Genomic DNA, 23,290 nt, shown 5'->3' on the forward strand with positions numbered 1-23,290 from the left:
AAATATAGTCAGGCTTTATATTTTTTGTGCTGCATAAATGTTCTAAAAAAAAAAATTAAAGGAAATATTTTATTCCTCTGTCAATGGACAGTCAAGTGAAGGTGAAAATGTATGAGAAGGATGCGTGGTGTGTTATGAGGATGGCACAATGGAACGGGGAAGATGCCAAACGATTACCATCTCTTGGTGTCATATCGAACTGCCGGAGGAACTCAAAACCACCTAAATTCCAAGTTGAGCAAAATTATGGATAAAGAAAGAGGAAGCGGTCGATGATCTGATGAGAGGACTAAAAGACTGACAGGGGATAACACAAGGAATTAAACATATGTAGGGGGTGAAAAGGGTGAATTTATGTGGAGCAGCCAATAAACGCTTTCCAAAAATTTGGAGGGGGGAGCAAAAAATATATATATTTACATAAGGCAAACGCGGGGGATAAGAATACAAACCCCCAAACACACTCAAAGTTATAAAAAAGATAACGTGGCCTTAAACCAAGAAATCACATGTAAATCAACTCATGGACGCAAGACGCAGCAGGAAAAAAGACAAATATCATCTTGGCTACAAACTGCATAGCGAGAACATGGGGGGGGGAAATACGTTGTATCCTTGGCAATGTTAAACAAAAAGAAAAAATAGAAACTAGGAAGGAAAACAGGTAAATGAAAAGGAATAAAAGAGGAAGATGAGTTTTTTCAGTAGGAGCAGAAGGGAAAAGCTGTTTTTTTTCTGTCCGCTTAAACTCTCTCTCTCTCTCTCTATCTCGTTCCCTCTCTCCCCTGCTTTCACTCTCCGTGCTGAATTTGTGGCCAGCATCGATGCCAGGGAAAAGAGAGAGGAAAAAAAAAAAGATAGAGGGAGAGAGACTGATCTGAACAGTCCCACCTTTTTGGCAAAGTGAAATGAAGAAGCCAGCCAATGGCAGAGAAAAAGGGTGGGGAGAGAGAAAGAGAGAGAAAGAAAGAAGGGAGAGAGGGGAGTTGGGAGAGAAAAAAAGGAGAGAGTGAGAGTGAAAAAAAATATTGAAGACAGAAAAATGTTTTGCCAAAACAGACAACTTGAAATAAAAAAATTAAAGCATACGCAAAAAAGTTGAATGCCTTGCTTTTACCAAATTATAGAATTATACATTTTTTTTCTCTTTCCTTTCTCTCTCTCTCGCTCATTCTCTCTATCCTTGTTTATTTTGGTTTCATTTTTATTTTTGATTTATTTTGCCACGCAGGTTTTGGCAAAGGATTTAAAACAGTCGCTCATGGCTGAGGCGAGGAAAAGAGGGGGGAGGAAAGCAGATGCCTGTTTGGCATTTGTTTTCCTCTCTTTCACTTTCTCCATTTTTTTTTCTCCTCTTGCGGCAAATATCTGAAAATAAAAAAATTGGCAAAAATACATTTTTTCCTCTTCGGTTTCAAAAAAGGTCACCAGCTTTCTTCCCCCTTCACCCATGAAAGTAAAATATAATTCTAAAGCGTGCCGAATATTTCCCCCACCCTTTATCATAGCGATTTTGCTCTCCGCCACTGCTGTCTCGTTCCCTCGTTCGCTGCGGTTTTGCTGGCACTGCCCGAAATATTCCAGCCAAGTCACACATTTTAAAGGTGCTGCTTTTCTGAGTGATTTTCTCTCTTTGCTATTTTCCCGCTTTCTTAAATCCCCCATGCACTCATTCTTCCTCGTATCCCTTTCTCCTTCTTTAACTCTTTGAAGTCTGGTGTAAGTGAATGTGAGTGTCCTCAATATACCTTATTTCCTCGTCCCACTCAGCCCACGCCTTATTTACCCCAGAGTGCCTCCTTTCTTTCCTTCCACTTCATTTTCCCTTTTTTTTTAACTCTATTTTACATCGTTCAGGCATTTTTTACTATTTCTTCATTTTTACCATCCTTGAAACTTTTCTTCAGAGAAAATAGAATGACTAATTCCCTTACCGCACATTCTGTAGTTATCATTTTACTGCAAATATTTCCTCCTTTTGACTTTCCCTTTTTGGGGGGGATTAATTCTGTGAGTTCGATTTATGTATTTCCAATTTCGCCACCAATTTTGTTCTCGCAGAGAAATCACAAACTACTTGTCTGTCCCTCAGAATTTAGGTTCTACAGTTCCTTTTTTTGTTTCTTTTTTTACTTCTTTTATTTATTTCATTCCTTTTCATTTTATAGATGTATATATATATATATATATATATTTGTATTTTTTTTCATCCCTAACACCAAACACAGCAAATGTTTATTTCTTTTCCCAACGGTCTTCTGTTTTCTCTCTTTATCTCTTTCCCACCCTCCTTTTACAATGTTTTTTAACACTTGTTTTAAACGCTTGCTGTCTCTTGGGCTTTGTGCCTCGTATTTGTCCATTCTGATTCTTTCGGATTTTTTACCAGATTTTGTCATTTCTTATCCTCCCCTATTGATTTTCCTACCTTTGTTTTCCCTATGTTTTCACAGTTTTCTTACACTATTTTCCTCAGTTTTCAATTTGCTGTTCATTTTTTACTGGTTTTACAAAGCCATATGAGTTTGAAATTCTCTAACAAACTCCGCTCTCCTTTTTTTTTTTTTTTTTTTTTTACACAATTTGACGTCTCTTTTTATATCCAGCATAGTTTTTTCTCAGTTCTTTTTCTCATTTTGTATTTTTTTTCCAGATTTTTTTTGTAATTACTATTATTACTCTTGCTCTTTCTCTAAAACATTGTCATTTTCCCCTTTACTTTTTATAGCCTACATCAACTCTTTCATTTGGATTCCCAATTGTTATCTCTACCCCAGTTAATTGGTGCCCCATATATTTTCTCATTTGCACCTTATTAACCAGCTTATTCTGCTTTATGCTCATTTGCATTCTCCTCTTCTTTCCTTGTTTCTCTCTTTTCTCTCAAGTCTCTCTCCTCTCCATCTATCCTCATTTCAATGTTGCATAACATAAACGTTTTCTTGTACAAACTTACAAGCAATCATCTAACCAATTGCCGGTTAAAGTTTTGTGCGGCGAAGTAGGAACATTTTAGCACCTTTCATTATTATTTCATATACACTCACTTATAAGTAAGGTTTTAGAAACCTAGTTTTTCTTATACTCAGGTTACAAGATATATATATATATATATATATATATATATATATATATATATATATATATATACATATATATATATTTATACACAAGTTTTCTAAAGCACTGACAACTAATACAGTTAAGTTTTAAGTTCAACACGCACCTTGACAACTTTTTTAAAATACAACCAAAGGCTGGACTGCGCATACTTTCTACAAGACCCTAATTTGTATTAAAGTTATATTAGAAGGGCAAGGAGTCTAACCAAGTAATTGTATGTATATATATATATATATATATATATATATATATATATATATATATATATATATATATATATATATATATATATATATATATATATATATATGTTGGAATACACATAAAGTTTCGATTACCTTCCTTCCATTCAAAAGACCTTTTAAATATATTACAGACAATATATATGCGTGTGTCTATATATATATATATATATATATATATCCATAGTGATACAATCTCAAATTGTTCTTATTTCCCTAGCTTTAAATAACACTTTTCAGAGCTGCGTACATTCATATCCATAACAGATTGCTGTCACGGGGAACTGAAAACAAAACATAGTTTAGTGGTTGTGAGTGGAAAGTGTTAGATCGATTCTCTCACGCCAATCTTCCTAGTGAATACAAACCCTTTAGCTTCTAGTTAAGCATGCAGACAGACTCCATTCACTGCTGTGATATACACACAGACACATCTCCCAGCCTCTGTACAAACAGACCCCTCTCACGGGTCCATTTCAGAAAAAGATAATTCTATTACATCGTAGAAAGTCAATTTTGATTCTGTCTTTTGCCAGGAATAAGCTCCAGCAAAGGACAAAAACTTCGATTAAGTTCCAAAAAAGAGACATAAATGTATTTCTTCATAGCAAGTTAAAGCCAGGGTAGGGGTGAGTGTGTGTGTGTATGTATGTGTGTGTGTATATATATATATATATATATATATATGTATATATATATGTGTATATATATGTATATATATATATATATATATATATATATATATATATATATATATTCGTCCTCGGACTGGAGCACTCATACAAACAGAGGCCAACTGCCTGGGTGCAGGTTTAAGAAAAATGTGTATAAGGATTGGAAAAACCGCACACACAGGACTTGTATGAATGAAAGAAAAACAAAATTTTATTGCGACGTTTCGGCTCTGATACTAGAGCCTTCCTTCCTGAGGAAGGCTCTAGTATCAGAGCCGAAACGTCGCAATAAAATTTTGTTTTTCTTTCATTCATACAAGTCCTGTGTGTGCGGTTTTTCCAATCCTTATATATATATATATATATATATATATATATATATATATATATATATATATATATATATATATATATATATATATACTGTGTAGCTGGTGCACACGGCAAGCAGTCCAATGCCTGTGTGCTGGTTTATAACAATCTCATAGTACGCTCAAAAAAACCGCATCAACCAGGTCTTAGTGTGAAAAATCAAATAATCAAAATTTATTATCTTGATAATAAATTTTGATTATTTGATTTTTCACACTAAGACCTGGTTGATGCGGTTTTTTTGAGCGTACTATATATATATATATATATATATATATATATATATATATATATATATATATATATATATATATATATATAGAGAGAGAGAGAGAGAGATACAAAATACAAGAAGGGTGCCCCAGCACTCTTAATAGTATCTTGCTGTGCTTTTCGGTGCTCGCTCCGTTTGGAGACGCCGTCACATCCCCATGTAATATACAATTGTGAAAAGAAGAAGCAGCACTCGTGTATTGCAAAAAGATATATTAGAAAATCAATGTATCATATAGCAGGATGCATTGATTTTCTAATATATATTTTTGCAATACACGAGTGCTGCTTCTTCTTTTCACAATTATACATATATATATATATATATATATATATATATATATATATATATATATATATATATGTGCCTGCACTTATATATACGATAATTCCAGGGCCACTGGAATAATGTAATTTATTTACTTTGTGTACCCGTGTTATTCTCTACATGTGTAGAGGAATAATCACATAATAAATATATATGGATATTTCATATAAATATATATATATATTTGTGCTGAACATGCACTATGCTTTTAACTTTTAAAAGTTAAGATACTTATGAACTGTTATATATTATACAGTTAACAATTTACTCTTAAAGTAGTAGAGTTAAAAGAGTAGAGTTAAAAGCATGGTGCATGTTTACTACAAATATATATATAAGTACAATTTCTTTTATTCGGCTGTGCGTGTTATTCTCTACATGTGTAGAGGAATAATCACACAATAAATATATATTTAAAATCACATATTGAACATGCACAATGCTTTTAACTATATATTATATTTAGAAACAGAGAAAAATAAAATTAAATACAACCTACATGGTATTTTGTAATATATGTATTTTAATATTTTAATGTTTGTAATATATATATATATATATATATATATATTTATCTTATATATAATATACTTACTTTACACAACTAAAACAAAGTCAGAATCAATTTCCAAAAAAAAAAAAATTTAAATAGAAACAATTTGGGAGGTTGTTCAGATGAGCACCCAAGATTACTTACTGATACGAGTGAGTATATTTGTCTTTATAATACTATAAAATGTAATATCTTGTGCTTATGGTTACATGTAGAGATAAATAAATAAATATATATATATATATATATATATATATATATATATATATATATATATATATATATATATATATACATATATATATATATATTCGTTTTTAAAGTGTCTACACAATATTGTTTCAGTGCAAAGTAAATAGTTATAATTGCAGAACATTGACCTGCACTCCCATATCTTCAAGTGAAAGTTTTATTCTATACTTGACTTAAATATATGGGGCCACTGGTCCATCATTTGCACAAAAAAATAAATAAATATATATATATATATATTATAAGTATAAAAAAAACAAAGCTGGAGAAGGCCACACTAACCCAATAAACACAAGCTGCCACATACACACAAGCAACCCCGGTAGATGCTCTAAACTGTCAGCCTGTGATAGCAGAGACCAAGCAAAGGACAAAAGAGAAATCAAGATCTCGTACCATAATCCTGTTGTCTTTCCATGTCCCTCCCTGACACCACCTCATCTTCAGTTGGTGCTCCCAAGACATTGGCGTCCAGGTGATGACCCTCCAGACAAAGGGCAATTCTAGCCAGAGACATATAAAACAATGGGGGCAAATGCACTCTTTGGGGCGTCTCTGCAGACTTGTGTTTAGGAAAGATTGAGGCAGGAGACAGTTCAAGCAATTGGGAACCTTGGACTCCAATGTCCTGACATTTAAGCTACACTCTTCCCAATAGAGTCAAATGGGACGTCAGGGAGTTTAAGCCCCTGAAGGTAGCTTTACTGAACACAATCCAGACTGTCTAGTTCTCCCAGCCAGGAGTAATGGTCGATTCAAATCAGGTTCTCTCTTTATTTACAAAGGTGGTGGTGAAGAGTTTAATAATTGCCAAGTTTAAGGCTGGTGGAAGGTCAAGGCTTGTGGAAAATACAATTCCACAACTAAAAGAGTAATAGGAAGACCACGTCAATGCCAATCTTTCAAAGACTGGCATGCCAATTTCGTTGTCGTGTACCCAGTTGGCTGAAGATGACGGGATTACACAGAGAGGGTTCCTAGTTTAGTATTCCCATCATCTGCTATCCATCTGTTTGTCTTTTCACCGTTAACTTGAGACTTGCATCATGGTGCCCATTGGCTAAATGCACATGTAATCTGTAACAAGCGGATCAGGAGATTAAACTTCCTACCTGGGCATAGTAAAAGCCTTTTCATTTACCTCGGAACTGAACGACTGCTCTTAATTGCTCAAGGTGCCATGCTATGAACCACAGTAATAAATGCCCCTAATGACTCTCCATGAAGCACCAAGGTTAGAGATAGGTTTCACTGTGATTTTATGGGGCGTTTTTATCAGTTGGATGCACATCAGTGCTTCTAGAGATGCGGGTCTTTATCTGACAGTCCATCGGCACAAGTTGCCATACAAAGTACATCAACAGCACATCGGAGCAATCACAGCACCAAGCCTACAGTCGGGATGTTCACCCAGAAACATTTTCTTTCGTATAATGAAATCCCAATACATATTACAAATAAACAATTCAGTGGTTGTTAAATTGTAAAAGTAATTGCTACCAGGGATGCCGAAACCCCGAATACTTCACAAAAGATTTGGCCGAATACAGAACCGAATCCTAATTTTCAGATGCAAATTAAGGGTGGTAAGGGGAAAACATTTTTTACTTCCTTGTTTTGTGACAAAAAGTCATGCGATTTCCCTCCCCATCCCTAATTTGCATATGCAAATTAGGATTTGGATTCAGTTTGGCTGGGCAGAAGCATTCAGCCGAATCCCGCTGAAAAAGGCTGAATCCCGAAACGAATCCTGGATTCGGTGCATCCCTAATTGCTACTGAAAACTCCATTCTATAGAAAGATACCTATGGGACATGTTATCCAAAATGCTCGGGACCTGGGGTTTTCCGGATAACGGATCTTTCTGTAATTTGGATATTCATACCTTAAGTCTACTAGAAAATCATTTAAACATTAAATAGACCCAATAGGCTGTTTCCCCCCCTAATAAGGATTAATTATATCTTAGTTTAGATCAAGTACAAGCTACTATTTTATTATTACAGAGAAAAGGGAAATCATTTTTAAAAATGTGGATTATTTGGATAAAATGGAGTCTATTGGAGACGGCCTTTCTGTAATTCGGAGCTTTCTGGATAACAGAACAAATTATGGTAAAAAATAGTTTTTGGATATCCATCCAATAATAAACAGCTATCCCAGATGTTAGTAAAAAATACAGTAATGGGCTTATTTATCAAACACAATTTAAAGACTTTAATGTTTGCTTATTTATTAAAAAATATAAAAAACTCGACAGTATACAATCATAGGGAAAACTCCAATGCCTTGAATTTGTGATTTTTATAAGGTCAAAATATAAAAAAAATTGAAAAACTCTAATTGAATAAATGGCTTGACTTTAGGACCTCTTGACTACAGGAACTTGCAAGCTTTTAGATCCCAAAGTTTTACATTCGAGTTTTTTTTGTGCTTAATACATACCAAACATTTACGTTTTTGAAAATATAATTTGAATTTGTGAGTTTTTGTGCAAAAATAATTCGAATGGTGGCACAAATTTTAATTGGAACCTTGACAAACCACCCACTATATAAAAATAATAGACTGTGTCGTGGAGCACAACAACATGGCAAGTTTTCTATGAATTAAATATATTTTTGTTGTGTTGTAACACCGGTTTTAGTGCAATGTTCTGTTTTATCTACCCAAAAATACTGCTTCGACTAGGGAATTAACAGCCGAAAAGTCTAGTATCTTTGTGCCGTTTTCCTTCCTATCCCTGTTTGTAAAGATATTGTGTATATTGATACGAGCAACTCAAGTGCCACAAAGACATATGTCATGTTTATAAAGAAACCACAGAAATGTAATCGATTCCACACGCAGAAAGGCACTGGACCATAACTGGTGCAACTGTTGGATAAAGTGACTGGTGCATAGTAATCAATGAAGAATGTTGTTTTTGGATATCTACCCAACGTTCTCTGTATAAATCCGGAGCAGTTGTTTAACCAAATAGTAGTTAGATTTGTGTCTCGGTAGCTTCATCCTGCTAATGCACTGATCCATACATATATGTTAATACCCACAGACACATGAGATAATATAAATTAAATTATAAATACAAATGTACAATCACATTCCAATTTCAGGGATGTATAAATACACCAACATCAATATAGTACTATGCTCCATATACAGAGGCTGCCAGTCCACTGATACACCAGTATCAAAACCAGTGGACCGTCTCCTTCCCTTTTTGGCCCATGGCAATTTAATATCCACGACAAATGGCCGGAATGTAACACAGGGAGGAAGAATCAATCTTGGAAAACACTCTCATCAACTTCCCACCTGCCCATCAGCAGCAGAGAGTGATCCATTTTACAGGAAATTATCGTACAGATATGGGACCTGTTATCAAGAATGCCCAGGAGCTGGGGTTTTCCAAATAAGGGGTCTGTAATTTGGAACTTCATACCTTAAGTCAACAAAAAAATAATTTAAGCATTAAATAAACTCAATAGGCTGATTTTGCCTCCAATAAGGATTAATTATATCTTAGTTGGGATCAAGCTACTGTTTTATTAATACACAGAAAAAAGGAAATCATTTTTAGAAAATTTAATTATTTGGATAAAATGGAGTCTATGGGAGATGGCCTTCCAGTGATTCAGAGCTTTCTGGATAACGGATCCCATACCTGTATCTATACAGCTGAAAACACATGACAAGAAGCGAGGAAAGCAGGGGAAAAGAGGAAATGAAGTTAAAAAAGAGGGAACAAGGGATGGGAGATGGAGTTTAGGGAAAGAATGTATGGAAACTAAAGAAGAAGAAAGATGTGGTGTCTACAAGAAGGGAAAAAATATAGGTATGGGACGTGTTATCCAGATTGCTCGTGACCTGGGGTTTTCCAGATAAGGGATATTTTCATAATTTGGCACCTCAAACCTTAAGTCAACTAAATATTATTTAAACATTTTATAAATCCAATAGGATTGTTTTCCCTCCAATGAGTAGTAGTGAAGGTTGAAAAAGATGAAATGGTGAAGAAGCATAGGACCTGAGTGAATGGAAGGAAGGTAAGAATGGGAATAAATTGGAAAGGGAAAAAAAAGAGAATTAGGGGAGGTGAGGAGAGACAAGTAGAAGAGACATAGAGTAGAGACACAAACACGAGGATTAAAGAGAGAATGTATTCACAATGCAGATACCAGTGATGAGGAAAATAGAGAAGACAAAGGGGAGAAGGCATTTTGGCGAGTAGCCCCTGATCTCAGGTGTCCTGATGGACCCCACTGACTGTATTCCGGCAGCCAGATAGATACATGCTCACTGCTGAAACACAAAGAAATATTGACTTCTACACCCATTGCCGTTAAACTGTGAAATTCGTTCTGCCTTGCGCCGTAAGCGATAAAACCACGTCCGTTGTGCTTTGTCTCCTCTCTCTCAGCTTTGTCTTCATTCAACTCGAAATGTCTACAGACTTATATGGCCTCCAACTAAATTGTTTAGTTATGTAACAGTCGTAAGTCATTTTCATGAGAATTTCACTTGGAAAATGTGTGCACTGCCCCTTCTCCCCGTTTGTGCCAAATCCTGCAGTTAAGGCTTAAGGAAACACACAACTTTCAATGAAAGGTCTCCCAAAAAACTTCAGACCCCATCGTTTTAGCCCATCTGAAGAACTTTACACTCAAGCTAAGGTAAAGTCCCACCCAAATTTTTCTTTAAGGAGTTAATGTTTTCCTACCGGCCACATGTCCTTATTATTCCGACGATGTATGTTTATGGCTACAGTCTCAACCGAGACTCCGGGTTCATTGATTTCCCCCACTGAGGGCAGTGCCAGCCACCGGGGGAGGTAAGAAGCTTCATATCTGCCTGGAAATCTGTTTTTGCAGCTGTCAATGTCCCTTTAATATGCTTCTAATTCAATAAACAAGTTCAATCACATTACCCAAAAAGCCATGCCGGATTACTTCCTCATTGCACGGCACCAAGAGATATCTGGGGTTACAGCTGCCGGATTTATAGAATTCCTCCTCTGGAATAAAGGCCCAACAATCTGCTCGTAAAGCCCATGTAACACCATGAAAATCTATCTATTTTTGTTATAGCTTGTATCTGTTCAACCAGCCCCTACAGATAAACTATTTCAAAACAGGAAATGTCCTATTTTATGACTGTCGTAGTTTACACAAATTAGTTGCTACTCCCTACAATTGTGTCCCCTATTCCACTTAAATGGATGTCTCCATAGCTACGCAGCAGCTTATTTCTATAACCTATATATGAGTTTCTGAAGCCCACACATGGTTTGTACCAGGGATGGACCACAGTTATGTTATACGTAAATGCATAGAAACCCCTTTCATCTTTTTATTTAATGGTCCTTTAAGGGTCTGCAATTAAATGGTCCTGCAATTACACAGGCACCAGTTTTCTGAATTTAATGCCAATTGATCTACAATGAAACCATTAATTCCATAAATATCAATCAAAAAGGACATACTGATTTAAGTGGGAAAAAATATCAATGTTGACCATAGGCTTCTATAGGATTGGACATGTCAGATCAATGGTTATAGCTGGTTGGACAAGTTTAATTATAAACAAATACATGACTATGGAACTAATTGGCCTTAGCCGTAATTTGCCTCTTCCCAACTCCCCACAATTAGTCAGCTGAATGGAACCATGAATATTCCAAGGTCTCCAATCAGGACCAGCAAATAGACACCATGTACTGCTAGGGGCCCGGCTTAATATGGCTCACATTCTACAGTCTGCTAAACAAGCTGTCCCTATAAATGATAATACGACTAGCACCGCCCAACTTCAAGCAGCAGAAACGGGTTGCAGGCAGCCGAAAAGCACTTGATTTCTGGGTAACACTTGACTGTGTGTGTGTGTGTAAGTTATAGACATGGCGGCTAATGGCTAGGTGACAGTTTTGTGCAAATATTCATTTTACCCGTCCTTGATAAATGACCTCATGTGTCTCTGAAGTGAAGGAAGAGATTAGATAAGAACATATATGTGTAACTCTTTGCGAGAAAAGGAAAACACACTGAAGGGTTAGATGGACTCGCCAACAGTCGTCTCTTATCAGTGCAATGACTCATTCCCAGCCTGTAATAGGCAAACAATTGCTGTGAATCACAATATGGATCCCATCGACCTCAGAAGCACCGGCTACTTGAATGTTCCATGAATTGAACTAAGGGTGGTGTGTGTGTGTCAAACAAGGCTATGAGGTCTGTAGAGCTTACACTCCAATATACAGAGGGACACAGATACAATATAGGGAGAGGAAAACATTGGGTAAGGGAATCCTGTCCTGCAGAGCTTACACTTTAATATACAGAGGGACAGAGATAAAATACAGGGAGAGAAACCATTGGGAGAAAGGAATCCTCCACTGCAGAGCTTACACTCCAATATACAGAGGGACACAGATACAATATAGGGATGGGAAAACATTGGGAGAAGGGAATCCTGTCCTGCAGAGCTTACACTCTAATATACAGAGGGACATGGATACAATACCGCGAGAGGGAACCATTGGGAGAAGGGGGATCCTGTCCTGCAGAGCTTACACTCCAATATACAGAGGGATACAATAGAGGGAGAGGGAACCATTGTGAGAAGAGGATCCTGTCCTGCAGAGCTTACACTCAAATATACAGAGGGATACAATATAGGGAGGGGATAACATTGGGAGAAGGGAATCCTGTCCTGCAGAGCTTACACTCTAATATATAGAGGGACATGGATACAATACAGGGAGAGGGAAACATTGGGAGAAGTGGATCCTGCCCTGTAGAGCTTATACTCTAATATACAGAGGAACACAGATACAATACAGGGAGAGGGAACATTGGGAGAAATGGATCCTGCCTTGCACAGGGGCACATTTATAATCCAGGGTGAGGAGGTATTATAGGGACAGTGTTGCTGGAGTTACACTTTATATGAACTTTCAGCTAAAAGCCTTACACCATGTTTTTCTTTACCAACACTTCTCTGGAATGAGGGCAACAGTTTAAATGATTTAAATAGGATCACTGTTTCATATTAACGTTGTTTCTTTATAAATTATCTCATCACGTGTTCTCACCACAGCCCACCACATTTAGTCAAATAAAAAGCAAAAACTTTGTACGAGAGATATTGAGAGCAAATGGGCCAATTAAAGAGGTTACATGGGGAAATATGGGGAGTTGCAGAAAATGGAGCAAAAGTGATGAAATAGGAGGAGTTATAGGGAGGGTTATATGGAGCAATAGGAGTTATAGGGAGGGTTATATGGAGCAATAGGAGGAGTAGGGAGGGGTTATATGGAGAAATAGGAGGAGTTATAGGGAGGGTTATATGGAGCAATAGGAAGAGTTATAGGGAGGGATTATATGGAGCAATAGGAGGAGTAATAGGGAGGAGTTATATGGAGCAATAGGAGGAGTTATAGGGAGGGGTTATATGGAGCAATAGGAGTTATAGGGAGGGTTATATGGAGCAATAGGAGGAGTTATAGGGAGGGGTTATATGGAGCAATAGGAAGAGTTATAGGGAGGGATTATATGGAGCAATAGGAGGAGTAATAGGGAGGAGTTATATGGAGCAATAGGAGGAGTTATAGGGAGGGGTTATATGGAGCAATAGGAGTTATAGGGAGGGTTATATGGAGCAATAGGAGGAGTTATAGGGAGGGGTTATATGGAGCAATAGGAAGAGTTATAGGGAGGGATTATATGGAGCAATAGGAGGAGTAATAGGGAGGAGTTATATGGAGCAATAGGAGTTATAGGGAGGAGTTATATGGAGCAATAGGAGGAGTAATAGGGAGGAGTTATATGGAGCAATAGGAGGAGTTATAGGGAGGGGTTATATGGAGCAATAGGAGGAGTTATAGGGAGGATTATATGGAGAAATAGGAGGAGTTATAGGGAGGGTTATATGGAGCAATAGGAAGAGTTATAGGGAGGGATTATATGGAGCAATAGGAGGAGTAATAGGGAGGAGTTATATGGAGCAATAGGAGGAGTTATAGGGAGGGGTTATATGGAGCAATAGGAAGAGTTATAGGGAGGGATTATATGGAGCAATAGGAGGAGTAATAGGGAGGAGTTATATGGAGCAATAGGAGGAGTTATAGGGAGGGGTTATATGGAGCAATAGAAGTTATAGGGAGGGTTATATGGAGCAATAGGAGGAGTTATAGGGAGGGGTTATATGGAGCAATAGGAAGAGTTATAGGGAGGGATTATATGGAGCAATAGGAGGAGTAATAGGGAGGAGTTATATGGAGCAATAGGAGTTATAGGGAGGAGTTATATGGAGCAATAGGAGGAGTAATAGGGAGGAGTTATATGGAGCAATAGGAGGAGTTATAGGGAGGGGTTATATGGAGCAATAGGAGGAGTTATAGGGAGGATTATATGGAGAAATAGGAGGAGTTATAGGGAGGGGTTATATGGAGCAATAGGAGGCGTTATAGGGAGGGTTATATGGAGCAATAGGAGGAGTTATAGAGAGGGGTTATATGGAGTAATAGGAAGAGTTATAGGGAGGGTTATATGGAGCAATAGGAGGAGTTATAGGGAGGGGTTATATGGAGTAATAGGAAGAGTTATAGGGAGGGTTATATGGAGCAATAGCAGGTGTTATAGGGAGGGTTATATGGAGTAATAGGAAGAGTTATAGGGAGGGTTATATGGAGCAATAGCAGGTGTTATAGGGAGGGTTATGTGGAGCAATAGGAGGAGTTATAGGGAGGGGTTATATGGAGCAATAGGAGGAGTTATAGGGAGGGGTTATATGGAGCAATAGGAGGAGTTATAGGGAGGGTTATATGAAGCAATAGGAGGAGTTATAGGGAGGCTTATATAGAGCAATAGGAGGAGTTATAGGGAGGGTTATATGGAGCAATAGCAGGAGTTATAGGGAGGGTTTCATGGAGCAATAGTGCCCGTGGTTGGTATAAAAGGGATACCTGACACTGCCTTAAAACAAGTCTCATAGAATTAATACATTATTTCTAGTATGTGGAGAAAAAATATATATTAATTTGTTATTGTAATGGTATTTCTTGTTAATGCCCCCTGTGTCTCCACTGTTGAACTTCAGCTCCCAGCATCTTCAGAGAACTTTAGGCATTAAGTTTAGTTCTAGTTGATGATCTCTATGGTATCTATCTCTAGGTACATGACAATCATTTAACTCTCCTACCCCCCCCCCCTCAGATTAGCCCCATCCCCATGAGCTTTTCAGCCCTAGCCTGGCTCTGTGATGATTACCCCCAGCTAATATTCTCTCACGCTCCAGCTCTTTGTCACTATATCTTTCTCCTAAAAACTCTCCCTCTCTGTCTCCCTGCCCTTCTAGTCTGTCTCTTTCATTAGCTGGCCTGAAAATGTTTGGGGAGGGGGTTAGTTTCCAAGGTAACAGACGGTGTTACCCTGGCATGGTGTCACCCCTGGCACAAATGGCACATGGTGTGAGTCGGCTGCTGACGTGAGCAGAATCTCCTCCAGAGGGCACAGAAAGAGAGCGAGAGAGAGCACAAGTAGGATTCCCTTCTCCCAATGGCTACCACTCCTTATATTGTGTTCATGTGCTACTTTATATCAGAGTGCAAGCTCTGCAGGGCAGGATTCCCTTCTCCCAATAGTTCCCTCTCCCTGTATTGTATCTGTGTCCCTCTGTATATTCAAGTGTAAGCTCGGCAGGGCAGGATTCCCTTCTCCCTGTATTGTATCTGTGTCCTCTTTATATTAGAGTGTAAGCTCTGCAGGGCAGGATACCCACTTTCCAGTGGTTCCCACTCCCTGTATTGTGTTTGTGTCCCTCTGTATATTAGAGTATAAGCTCTGCAGTGCAGGATCACCTTCTCCTAATGGTTCCCCCTCCCTATACTGAATTTTTGTTCATCTGTATATTAAAGTGCAAGCTCTGCAGTGAGGGATTCCCTTCTCTTAATGGTTCCCTATCCCTCTATTGTATCCCCCCAAGGGAATTTCACTTCCCTGTGTTTTAGGCACATTAAACCTGCATCTTCTTGATAAAGTATTTACCTAACCTCTGTTTAGGAGGTGATTTAGGCCATGTTCAGTTCCAGTTATTTGCAGTTTAGCAGGCAGCCAACAGAATTCTCAGGAATTGCCCCCGACTGCCACATTTTCAAGTGGAGATTGCCTGGGACACCAGTAAGTGCAGGTGATTGTCCTTGAATGAATCTCCCCATGTGTCACAGCATTTAGGCTAAATTATAGGGGGCACAAAAAACTGTGCAATAGTCAGCATGTTGTACCACAGGACCCCCCTGCAGCTACTGGGTCTGCCATGTCTATAGTCACACCCCTGTCTGTGGCCAAATCTCAGAATGAACAGGAACATGCTGGAGAGCTTGGAGATTTGAGAGGAGTTGCTTTGGGCAGTTTCTGACGTCGTTTAACCTACAAAGGGAGCAAAGAGAAAACAATGGTATCGTATTTGCTCCTAAATATCAGTGCACTGGGTCCTGGGTGTGTACGGGATTAGTTTATGTAAATTCCAACGTTGTAGTCATGGTACATGATAGATGAGAAAAACCCCTGCGGCCGATATGTATCAAAAGCTCTCAATAAAAACCTTTCAAACATTCTTTAATGCTCTCCTTTATGCACTTATATTACATGAGTAATATGGAGCAGCCCTACAAAATGGTGCCATTTGCCATCTTGCAACCAGTCAGCATGGAACTGGGTGCTATCCAAGGCATATCCCTTCTGAATATGAGAAATGCTTCATATAACCCACCTGCTAAAAACCCTACCCACCTACCCACCATAATCAAAACACACACGGACATGCGGAACACCACATATAGACTACTGGCTACAGGGACCACCCACTTACCCATCATTCTGTGCATGCTATAGTTACTAATGTGGACCTTCTTGGACTCTACCCATCGTTTCATGTGAATGTATGATCTGGAATAAGTGAATTGGTGAAAGAAAGCACACCTAGATATCATTATGGAGTAGACATGTGATAGGCCAAAAATCCCGATCACCACATAAGCAGGTGGATACAATCTCAGACATGGTCAATCCAAATTTAGTCGTTTGTGTGTTTCACCCTATCATTTTAAGCCCACAAACGAAATAATGATCAACCAAAATGCCTGCAAACTAGCAGATTGACTTAATTTGCCCGTTCTCAAGGCAAACATCACTCTTATCATAAGTCTATCAACAGTTTCTAAAATGGAAAGTCTCCATGGCCGAGCACTATCTCAATTCAGACTAATAAATGTCACAATCTCTCCAGGGCATGGGTTTCTCCTATGGTAGGGCTACTTCTTAAGTCTGACAAATTCAAGCTTTAAGGTCATATCAATATAAATGTCTCCATCTGGTCATTCACCCATACAATTCCTTTTTGCCATTAGTAACATGAGTCACCCTTACTGTTACCTTATGGAATCAGCCAGCATTGCTCAACTTATTCCATGTTCTGGGCCAATTATCTGCTATGCCCACCTGACTGCAGGTCCTTGCCTTGAGACTGGTTGATAAGTTAGTGGAAAGTTAGGGTAGAAACAGGCAACACACTTTTGATGGATGTTATCGCATCAACAGATCCCATTCTCTAAGTCTACTGTATTTTCACAGTACAATTGATATTAAAACCTAAACTGTAAATAGGGATGTCACCCTGTGGTATTTCACAAACACAGTCAGTGAACCATCAGCTCGCTGTTAAATTACCAGTCCTTTCCTCCCTTTGGTGACGCATTTTGCTCCTCAACCCTGCCCTTTAAGCCCTCCAACTCTGCTACCAGCTCTTACATTCTCTGACCCTCCCTCAAAACACCTATACATGAGACAAATTGGAGCGGCTTCAAATGTTTTTTTTTTTTGCCTTCCTCTGGATCAACCGGCAGTTAGGCAGGTTATATAGGCTTAAAAGGTTGAACTTGATGAACGTGTGTCTTTTTTCAACCTAACCTGAACATTCTGAAGATATAATTATATCGCTCTGGTCTCCAACATTCATTTAGTTTCATATCTGCTGCGTATTTCCGACTCTAACCATGATTGATATATGTAAGTCTTGAAGGCCACATCAACGTAGATGTCTCCATCTGGTCTGCCAGCCTTGCAGCAAGTCATTCCATTTGTACTATCTTTACAGTTTCCTTCTGAAATAAGACAGCACTGGCCAAAGTCTTCCAGTTACTGGGCCAACTGTCTGTTATACCCACCTGTTTGGGTCTGGAGCCAGTTCCACAGAACAAAGTCACATTTCACCTTCATGAAGCATTAACTACCAGGGGTGCTTCGCCAATGAGGCGTGTTGAGGCTGTCGCCTCAGGCGGCAGCACCCCACTAGGTCCCAGGGGCAGCAAAAATGCTGCTCCTGGTACTTTACGAGCGAATTTTCGCAAAAGCATTTATTAGGAGGGAGTGAAGCCTAACGCGTTTTGTGCCTGATGGAGCACTTACTCACAGCCTGGAAGACTTCTGGCCAAGGCATGGAAATAATTAATTATTTCAGAAACACTCAAACTTGATGAGCAAGTTTCTTATCACTTAGACAATTTCATTGAATAAATGCATTGCAGTAAAGCGACAAATATCACTAAATAAATAAATATTTGGACTGAAAACTCTGTGTCAAAGGGGAAGTGACATTTTGTAATTTTTACATTTAAGAATTTCCATTTGTATTATTCTTAAAAGCAGCAACCTTTTAAAGTTATTAAGCATTTGATCCCCACCCTCAAACAATTAAGCATATCTGTTGACTGCCTGATGTTTGGTGAATCTGGGCCATACCGGGCTGATCCAGCTGTTCTGGTCTCAAAAAAAATCCTTTAAGTTAACTTTTAGTATGTTATAGAATGGCCAATTCTAAAGAATTTTTCAATTAGTCTTCAAGTTTTTTTAATTATTTGCCTTCTTCTTCTGACTCTTTCTAGCTTTCAAAAAGGAGGGGGGTCACTGACCCTCATCTGAAAAAGCTAATAATCCGCAAGGCTACAGATTTATTAATATTGTTACTTTGCATTATTCACCTTTTAATTTAGGCCTTTCCTTTTCATATTCCAGTCTCAATGCATAGTTTCTAGGGTAATTTGGATCCTAGCAACCAGATTGCTGCAAATTGAAGAGCTGCCGAATAAAAAAACGAAATAACTCAAAAACCACAAATAATAAAAAATGAAAACCCAATCGCAAATTGTCTCTACGCCACACTAGCTAGGGGCAGATTTATCAAAATGTGACTTAACAGCTTAAAGGAGTTGTTCAGCTTTGAGATAACTTTTAGTATAATGTTGAGAGTGATATTATGAGACAATTTGCAATTGGTTTTTTTGTGGTTTTTGAGTTATTTAGCTTTTTATTCAGCAGCTCTTCAATTTGCATTTTAAGCAATCTGGTTGCTAGGGACCAAATTCCCCTAACAACCATGCATTGATTTGAATAAGAGACTGGAATATGAATAGGAGAGGCCTGAATAGAAAGATCAATAATATAAAGTAACAATAATACATTTGTAGCCTTAGAGAGCATTTGTTTTTTAGAAGGATTGGAAAGCTGCAAACAGTCAGAAGAAAAAGGCAAATAACTATAAAACAATAAATAATAAAAAAACAATTGAAAAGTTGCTTATCATTGGCCATTCTATAACATACTAAAAAATTGCCCCTTTGAACCACCCCTTTCATAAATAAAATCTTACCCATGTTCTATTCATTCCTATGGGATTTTTAGAACCGTATTTGGGTGAGATGTATTTACTCTGAAAGTCACAATTTTGATAAATCTGCACATGGGGCATTTTGTCTGCAGCTGCCATCTTGCTGGTGGATGACATTAGTGGCCAAATACACTGTCTGCTCACAGGCTTCCCCATATCTCCCAATATAAAAAAAGTATTAAAATCTATATAAATTAGGCCTGTTTTATACTGTCTGCTCAGTGGCGGAACTACCAGGGCAGCAGGGGGTGCGAGCGGGCCAGGGCCCGCACCCCCTCAGGGCCCCCAGGCAGTCCGTTCACCGGCGGTACGGAGGGGGGCGGGGCCCGGTGGCGAGTCACGCACCAGGGCCCGCCCCCCTCAACGAACGCTACTGTGTCTGCTCCAAGTTAAGCCACAATGTCCCTGAAAGCCCAACCACTTGCCTCTGGGGTCCGCAATGATGGGCTGACCCATCTAAGGGCAAAAACACACGCTCAGATTTGGGGAGATTAGTCGCCCAGCGACAAATCTCCTCTTCTTTGGGGCGACTCATCTCCCCAAACTGCCTCCCGCCGGCTAGAATGTAAATCGCCGGCGGGATGGCACTTGGAGCACTTCGTTTTCCGAAATTGCCCGGTTTCCTCTTGAGGAAACTTCCGGCGACTTCAGAAAACGAATCGCTCCGAGTGCCATCCCGCTGCCAATTTTCACTCTAACCAGTGATTTACATTCTAGCCGACGGGAGGCAGTTTGGGGAGATTAGTGGCCCCGAAGAAGAGGAGATTTGTCGCTGGGCGACTAATCTCCCCAAATCTGAGTGTGTGTCTCTGCCCTTAACCTAGAGAGTTGGGGGTATGTGCTTTAATTAGTATACAAAGGAGGGAGTATGCACGGGCCAACAGACTTAATGAGAAAGTCGCCAAAAGTCTGTCTACACAATTTGTTTTGTCCCAGAGACTCTGGAGTCTGAGCAGCCAATAAATAGGTGTATAGACATCCAAACAAAGCCAACCAATCACAGTTGAATGCAGCTTTCTACTGGTATCAGACTGAGCTGAACTACTCCACAGAGTGAAGGGTTGCTGAGAGTTGTAGTTTTTCCTGCTTTCCCTAAAATCACGGACCTTGCATGGAGACAGAGATTATTTATCCTCTCTATAAAGCTATGTTTCTGACACGTTTATCCCCCTGAGCCAGAGTAAAGACATATTTCAGGCCGTGGACCTTGTCAAATCAAAATTCCAGCCCCGATAAAGGATTGAAGCCATATAACCTTAACGCTCGCTCCCATATTTATTTGGATTCAAATATAGATCCGGCGCTGAACCACAGCAAAGGACATGACCCGTATTTGCTGAGCAGCCATTCCTCTGTCCAATTCCAAGTTACACACTTATGCTATGGGATGAATATGAGGCATTCTGTTGACGTCAGATAAGCCCGCAGGGAGTAGAATCTCTGTTCTCCATCAAACAGAGCCAAACTTTCGGCAGAGACGATATTGTCTGCTGCAGAGATACTCGTAAATTAGAAATTGGGTCCAAGACATGGTTCTCCCCAGCTTCAGAATGTGAAAAGTAAAGGTTGCTGCTGTTTGTTCTATTTTTATGCAGAGACCTATTCAACTTGCACCGGCATTACTGCCACTGCTATTAGTATAACCCCATATTTATTAGTGGTTTGCTGTACGACAAACCGACCGAAGAGCTCAGGGATTAATGATAATCCAGTGGGGAAGCCCAACCGGTCTATTAGTTACAGCTTCTTGGCAGGGAGAAGTCTTCTTAGCGTTTAGTGGTAGAGTCACAGTAAATTAAAGGGAGCGGATAAAGAACAAATAACACATTGTCCCTAAAACCAGTAGGACTGCCACCAATGTGCCGCCATTGTTGTCAGATTCACGTTCACAAAGCAAGTTTTGACTCCTTTAAAAGGATTTAAAGGGCGGTTCACCTTTGAGTTAAAGTTAAGTAGGATGTAGCGAGCGATGTTCTGAGACAATTTGCAATTGCTTTTTAATTTTTATTATTTGTGGTTTTTGAGTTATTTAGCTTTTGATTCAGCAGCTCTCCAGTTTGTAATTTTGGCAGTCTGCTTGATAGGGTCCGCGTTACCCTAGCAACCACGCATTGATTTAAAGGAGAGACTGGAATATGAATAGGAGAGGCCTGAATAGAAAGATGAGTAATAAAAAGTAATAACAATACATCTGTAGCCTTACAGAGTATTTGTGTTTAGATGGGGTCAGTGCCCACCTCATTTGGAAGCTGGAAAGAGTCAGAAGAAAAAGTCAAATCAGTAAAAAAAAACTAACCACTCTATAACATACTAAAAGTTAACTTAAAGGTAAACCACCCCTTTAACTAGTTAGAGAAGAAGCCTTAGCAAAGGCAAAGGAACTAATTCCATGGCTGTTTTAAGTAGGGATCCACCGAATCCAGTATTTTGGATTCAGCAGAACCCCCGAATCCTTCATGAAAGTTTTGGCCGAATACCGAACTGAATCCTAATTAGAATATGCAAATTAGGGGTGGGAAGGCGAAAACATTTTTTACTTTCTTGTTTTGTGACAAAAAGTCATGCAATGCATATCATGCATATGCAATTTAGGATTCGGCCGATTCCGAATCCTGCTGAAAAAGGCCGAATCCTCAACCGAATCCTGGATTCAGTGCATCCCTAGTCTTAAGATATGTACGTTTTTGGAAATTGGATTCGTTTAGTAAAAGGTGCATACAAATACTAAAAATACTTTAAAGGAGAAGGAAACCCCCAGGGCGCTAAACCCCTCCCCCCCTCCCCTGTGCTGCCCCCCCTCCCTCCTCCCCCCTGGCCTACCTGTCCCCCTGGGCAAATGCCCCTAACTTTTTACTCACCCCTCTGCGCAGGTCCTGTCCACGGAGTACGCAGTCGCCATCTTCTCCCACGCGCGTCTTCTTCCTGCTCTGATCGGCGTTTTCTGGCGCATGCGCAGTAGGAACAGGTACCGGTACGGCTCTACTGCGCATGCGCCGAATGTCACGAAGTTTTCCGATTTCACTTCGTGACATTCGGCGCATGCGCAGTAGAGCCGTACCGGTACCTGTTCCTACTGCGCATGCGCCAGAAAACGCCGATCAGAGCAGGAAGAAGACGCGCGTGGGAGAAGATGGCGACTGCGTACTCCGTGGACAGGACCTGCGCAGAGGGGTGAGTAAAAAGTTAGGGGCATTTGCCCAGGGGGACAGGTAGGCCAGGGGGGAGGAGGGAGGGGGGGCAGCACAGGGGAGGGGGGGAGGGGTTTAGCGCCCTGGGGGTTTCCTTCTCCTTTAAGAAGGGACTCTCTGGGGCTTTAAGAAGTGATTCCAACAACTGTACTTTGGGAATTTAAATGGATGCTGCCATGTTCAGCATCTCTGCCTCTCTTGCCTTCATTTACTCCTCCCTTTATGTACCGAGTCCCTTCCCTAAATAGTAGGGATGCACCGAATCCACTATTTTGGATTCGGCCGAAACCCCGAATCCTTCACGAAAGATTCGGCCGAATACCGACTGAATCCTAATTTGCATATGTAAATTTATACTTTCTTGTTTTGTGACAAAAAGTCACGTGATTTTCCTCCACGCTTTGGATATGCAAATTAGGATTCAGATTCGGTACAGCCAGGCAGAAGGATTCGGGCCGAATCCGAATCCAGCTGAAAAAGGCCAAATCCTGTCCGAATCCCAAACCGAATCCTGGATTCAGTGCATCCCTACTAAATAGGCCACTCCCACCTCCTCTTCCTAT

At 39.5% G+C, this 23,290-nt stretch overlaps 1 protein-coding gene across 5 annotated transcripts in view; it reads right to left on the minus strand.

Moving 5' to 3' along the window:
• LOC108710156 (nuclear factor 1 X-type) overlaps positions 1 to 23,290 on the minus strand; it is a 128,532-nt gene that overhangs the window by 67,009 nt on the left and 38,233 nt on the right. The window contains exon 1 of one of the 5 annotated variants that reach the window (XM_041587275.1): positions 178 to 318. The exons of the other annotated variants lie outside the window; for them this stretch is intronic. Within the exon in view, the coding sequence (XP_041443209.1) occupies positions 178 to 180 (3 nt within the window). The 5' untranslated portion in view covers positions 181 to 318. Of the gene's footprint in view, positions 1 to 177; positions 319 to 23,290 lie in introns of those variants that run through there. 5 annotated transcript variants of the gene reach the window in all.

The sequence above is a fragment of the Xenopus laevis genome, chromosome 3L, assembly GCF_017654675.1.
Source record: "Xenopus laevis strain J_2021 chromosome 3L, Xenopus_laevis_v10.1, whole genome shotgun sequence".
Classification (NCBI taxonomy): Eukaryota; Metazoa; Chordata; class Amphibia; order Anura; family Pipidae; genus Xenopus; species Xenopus laevis.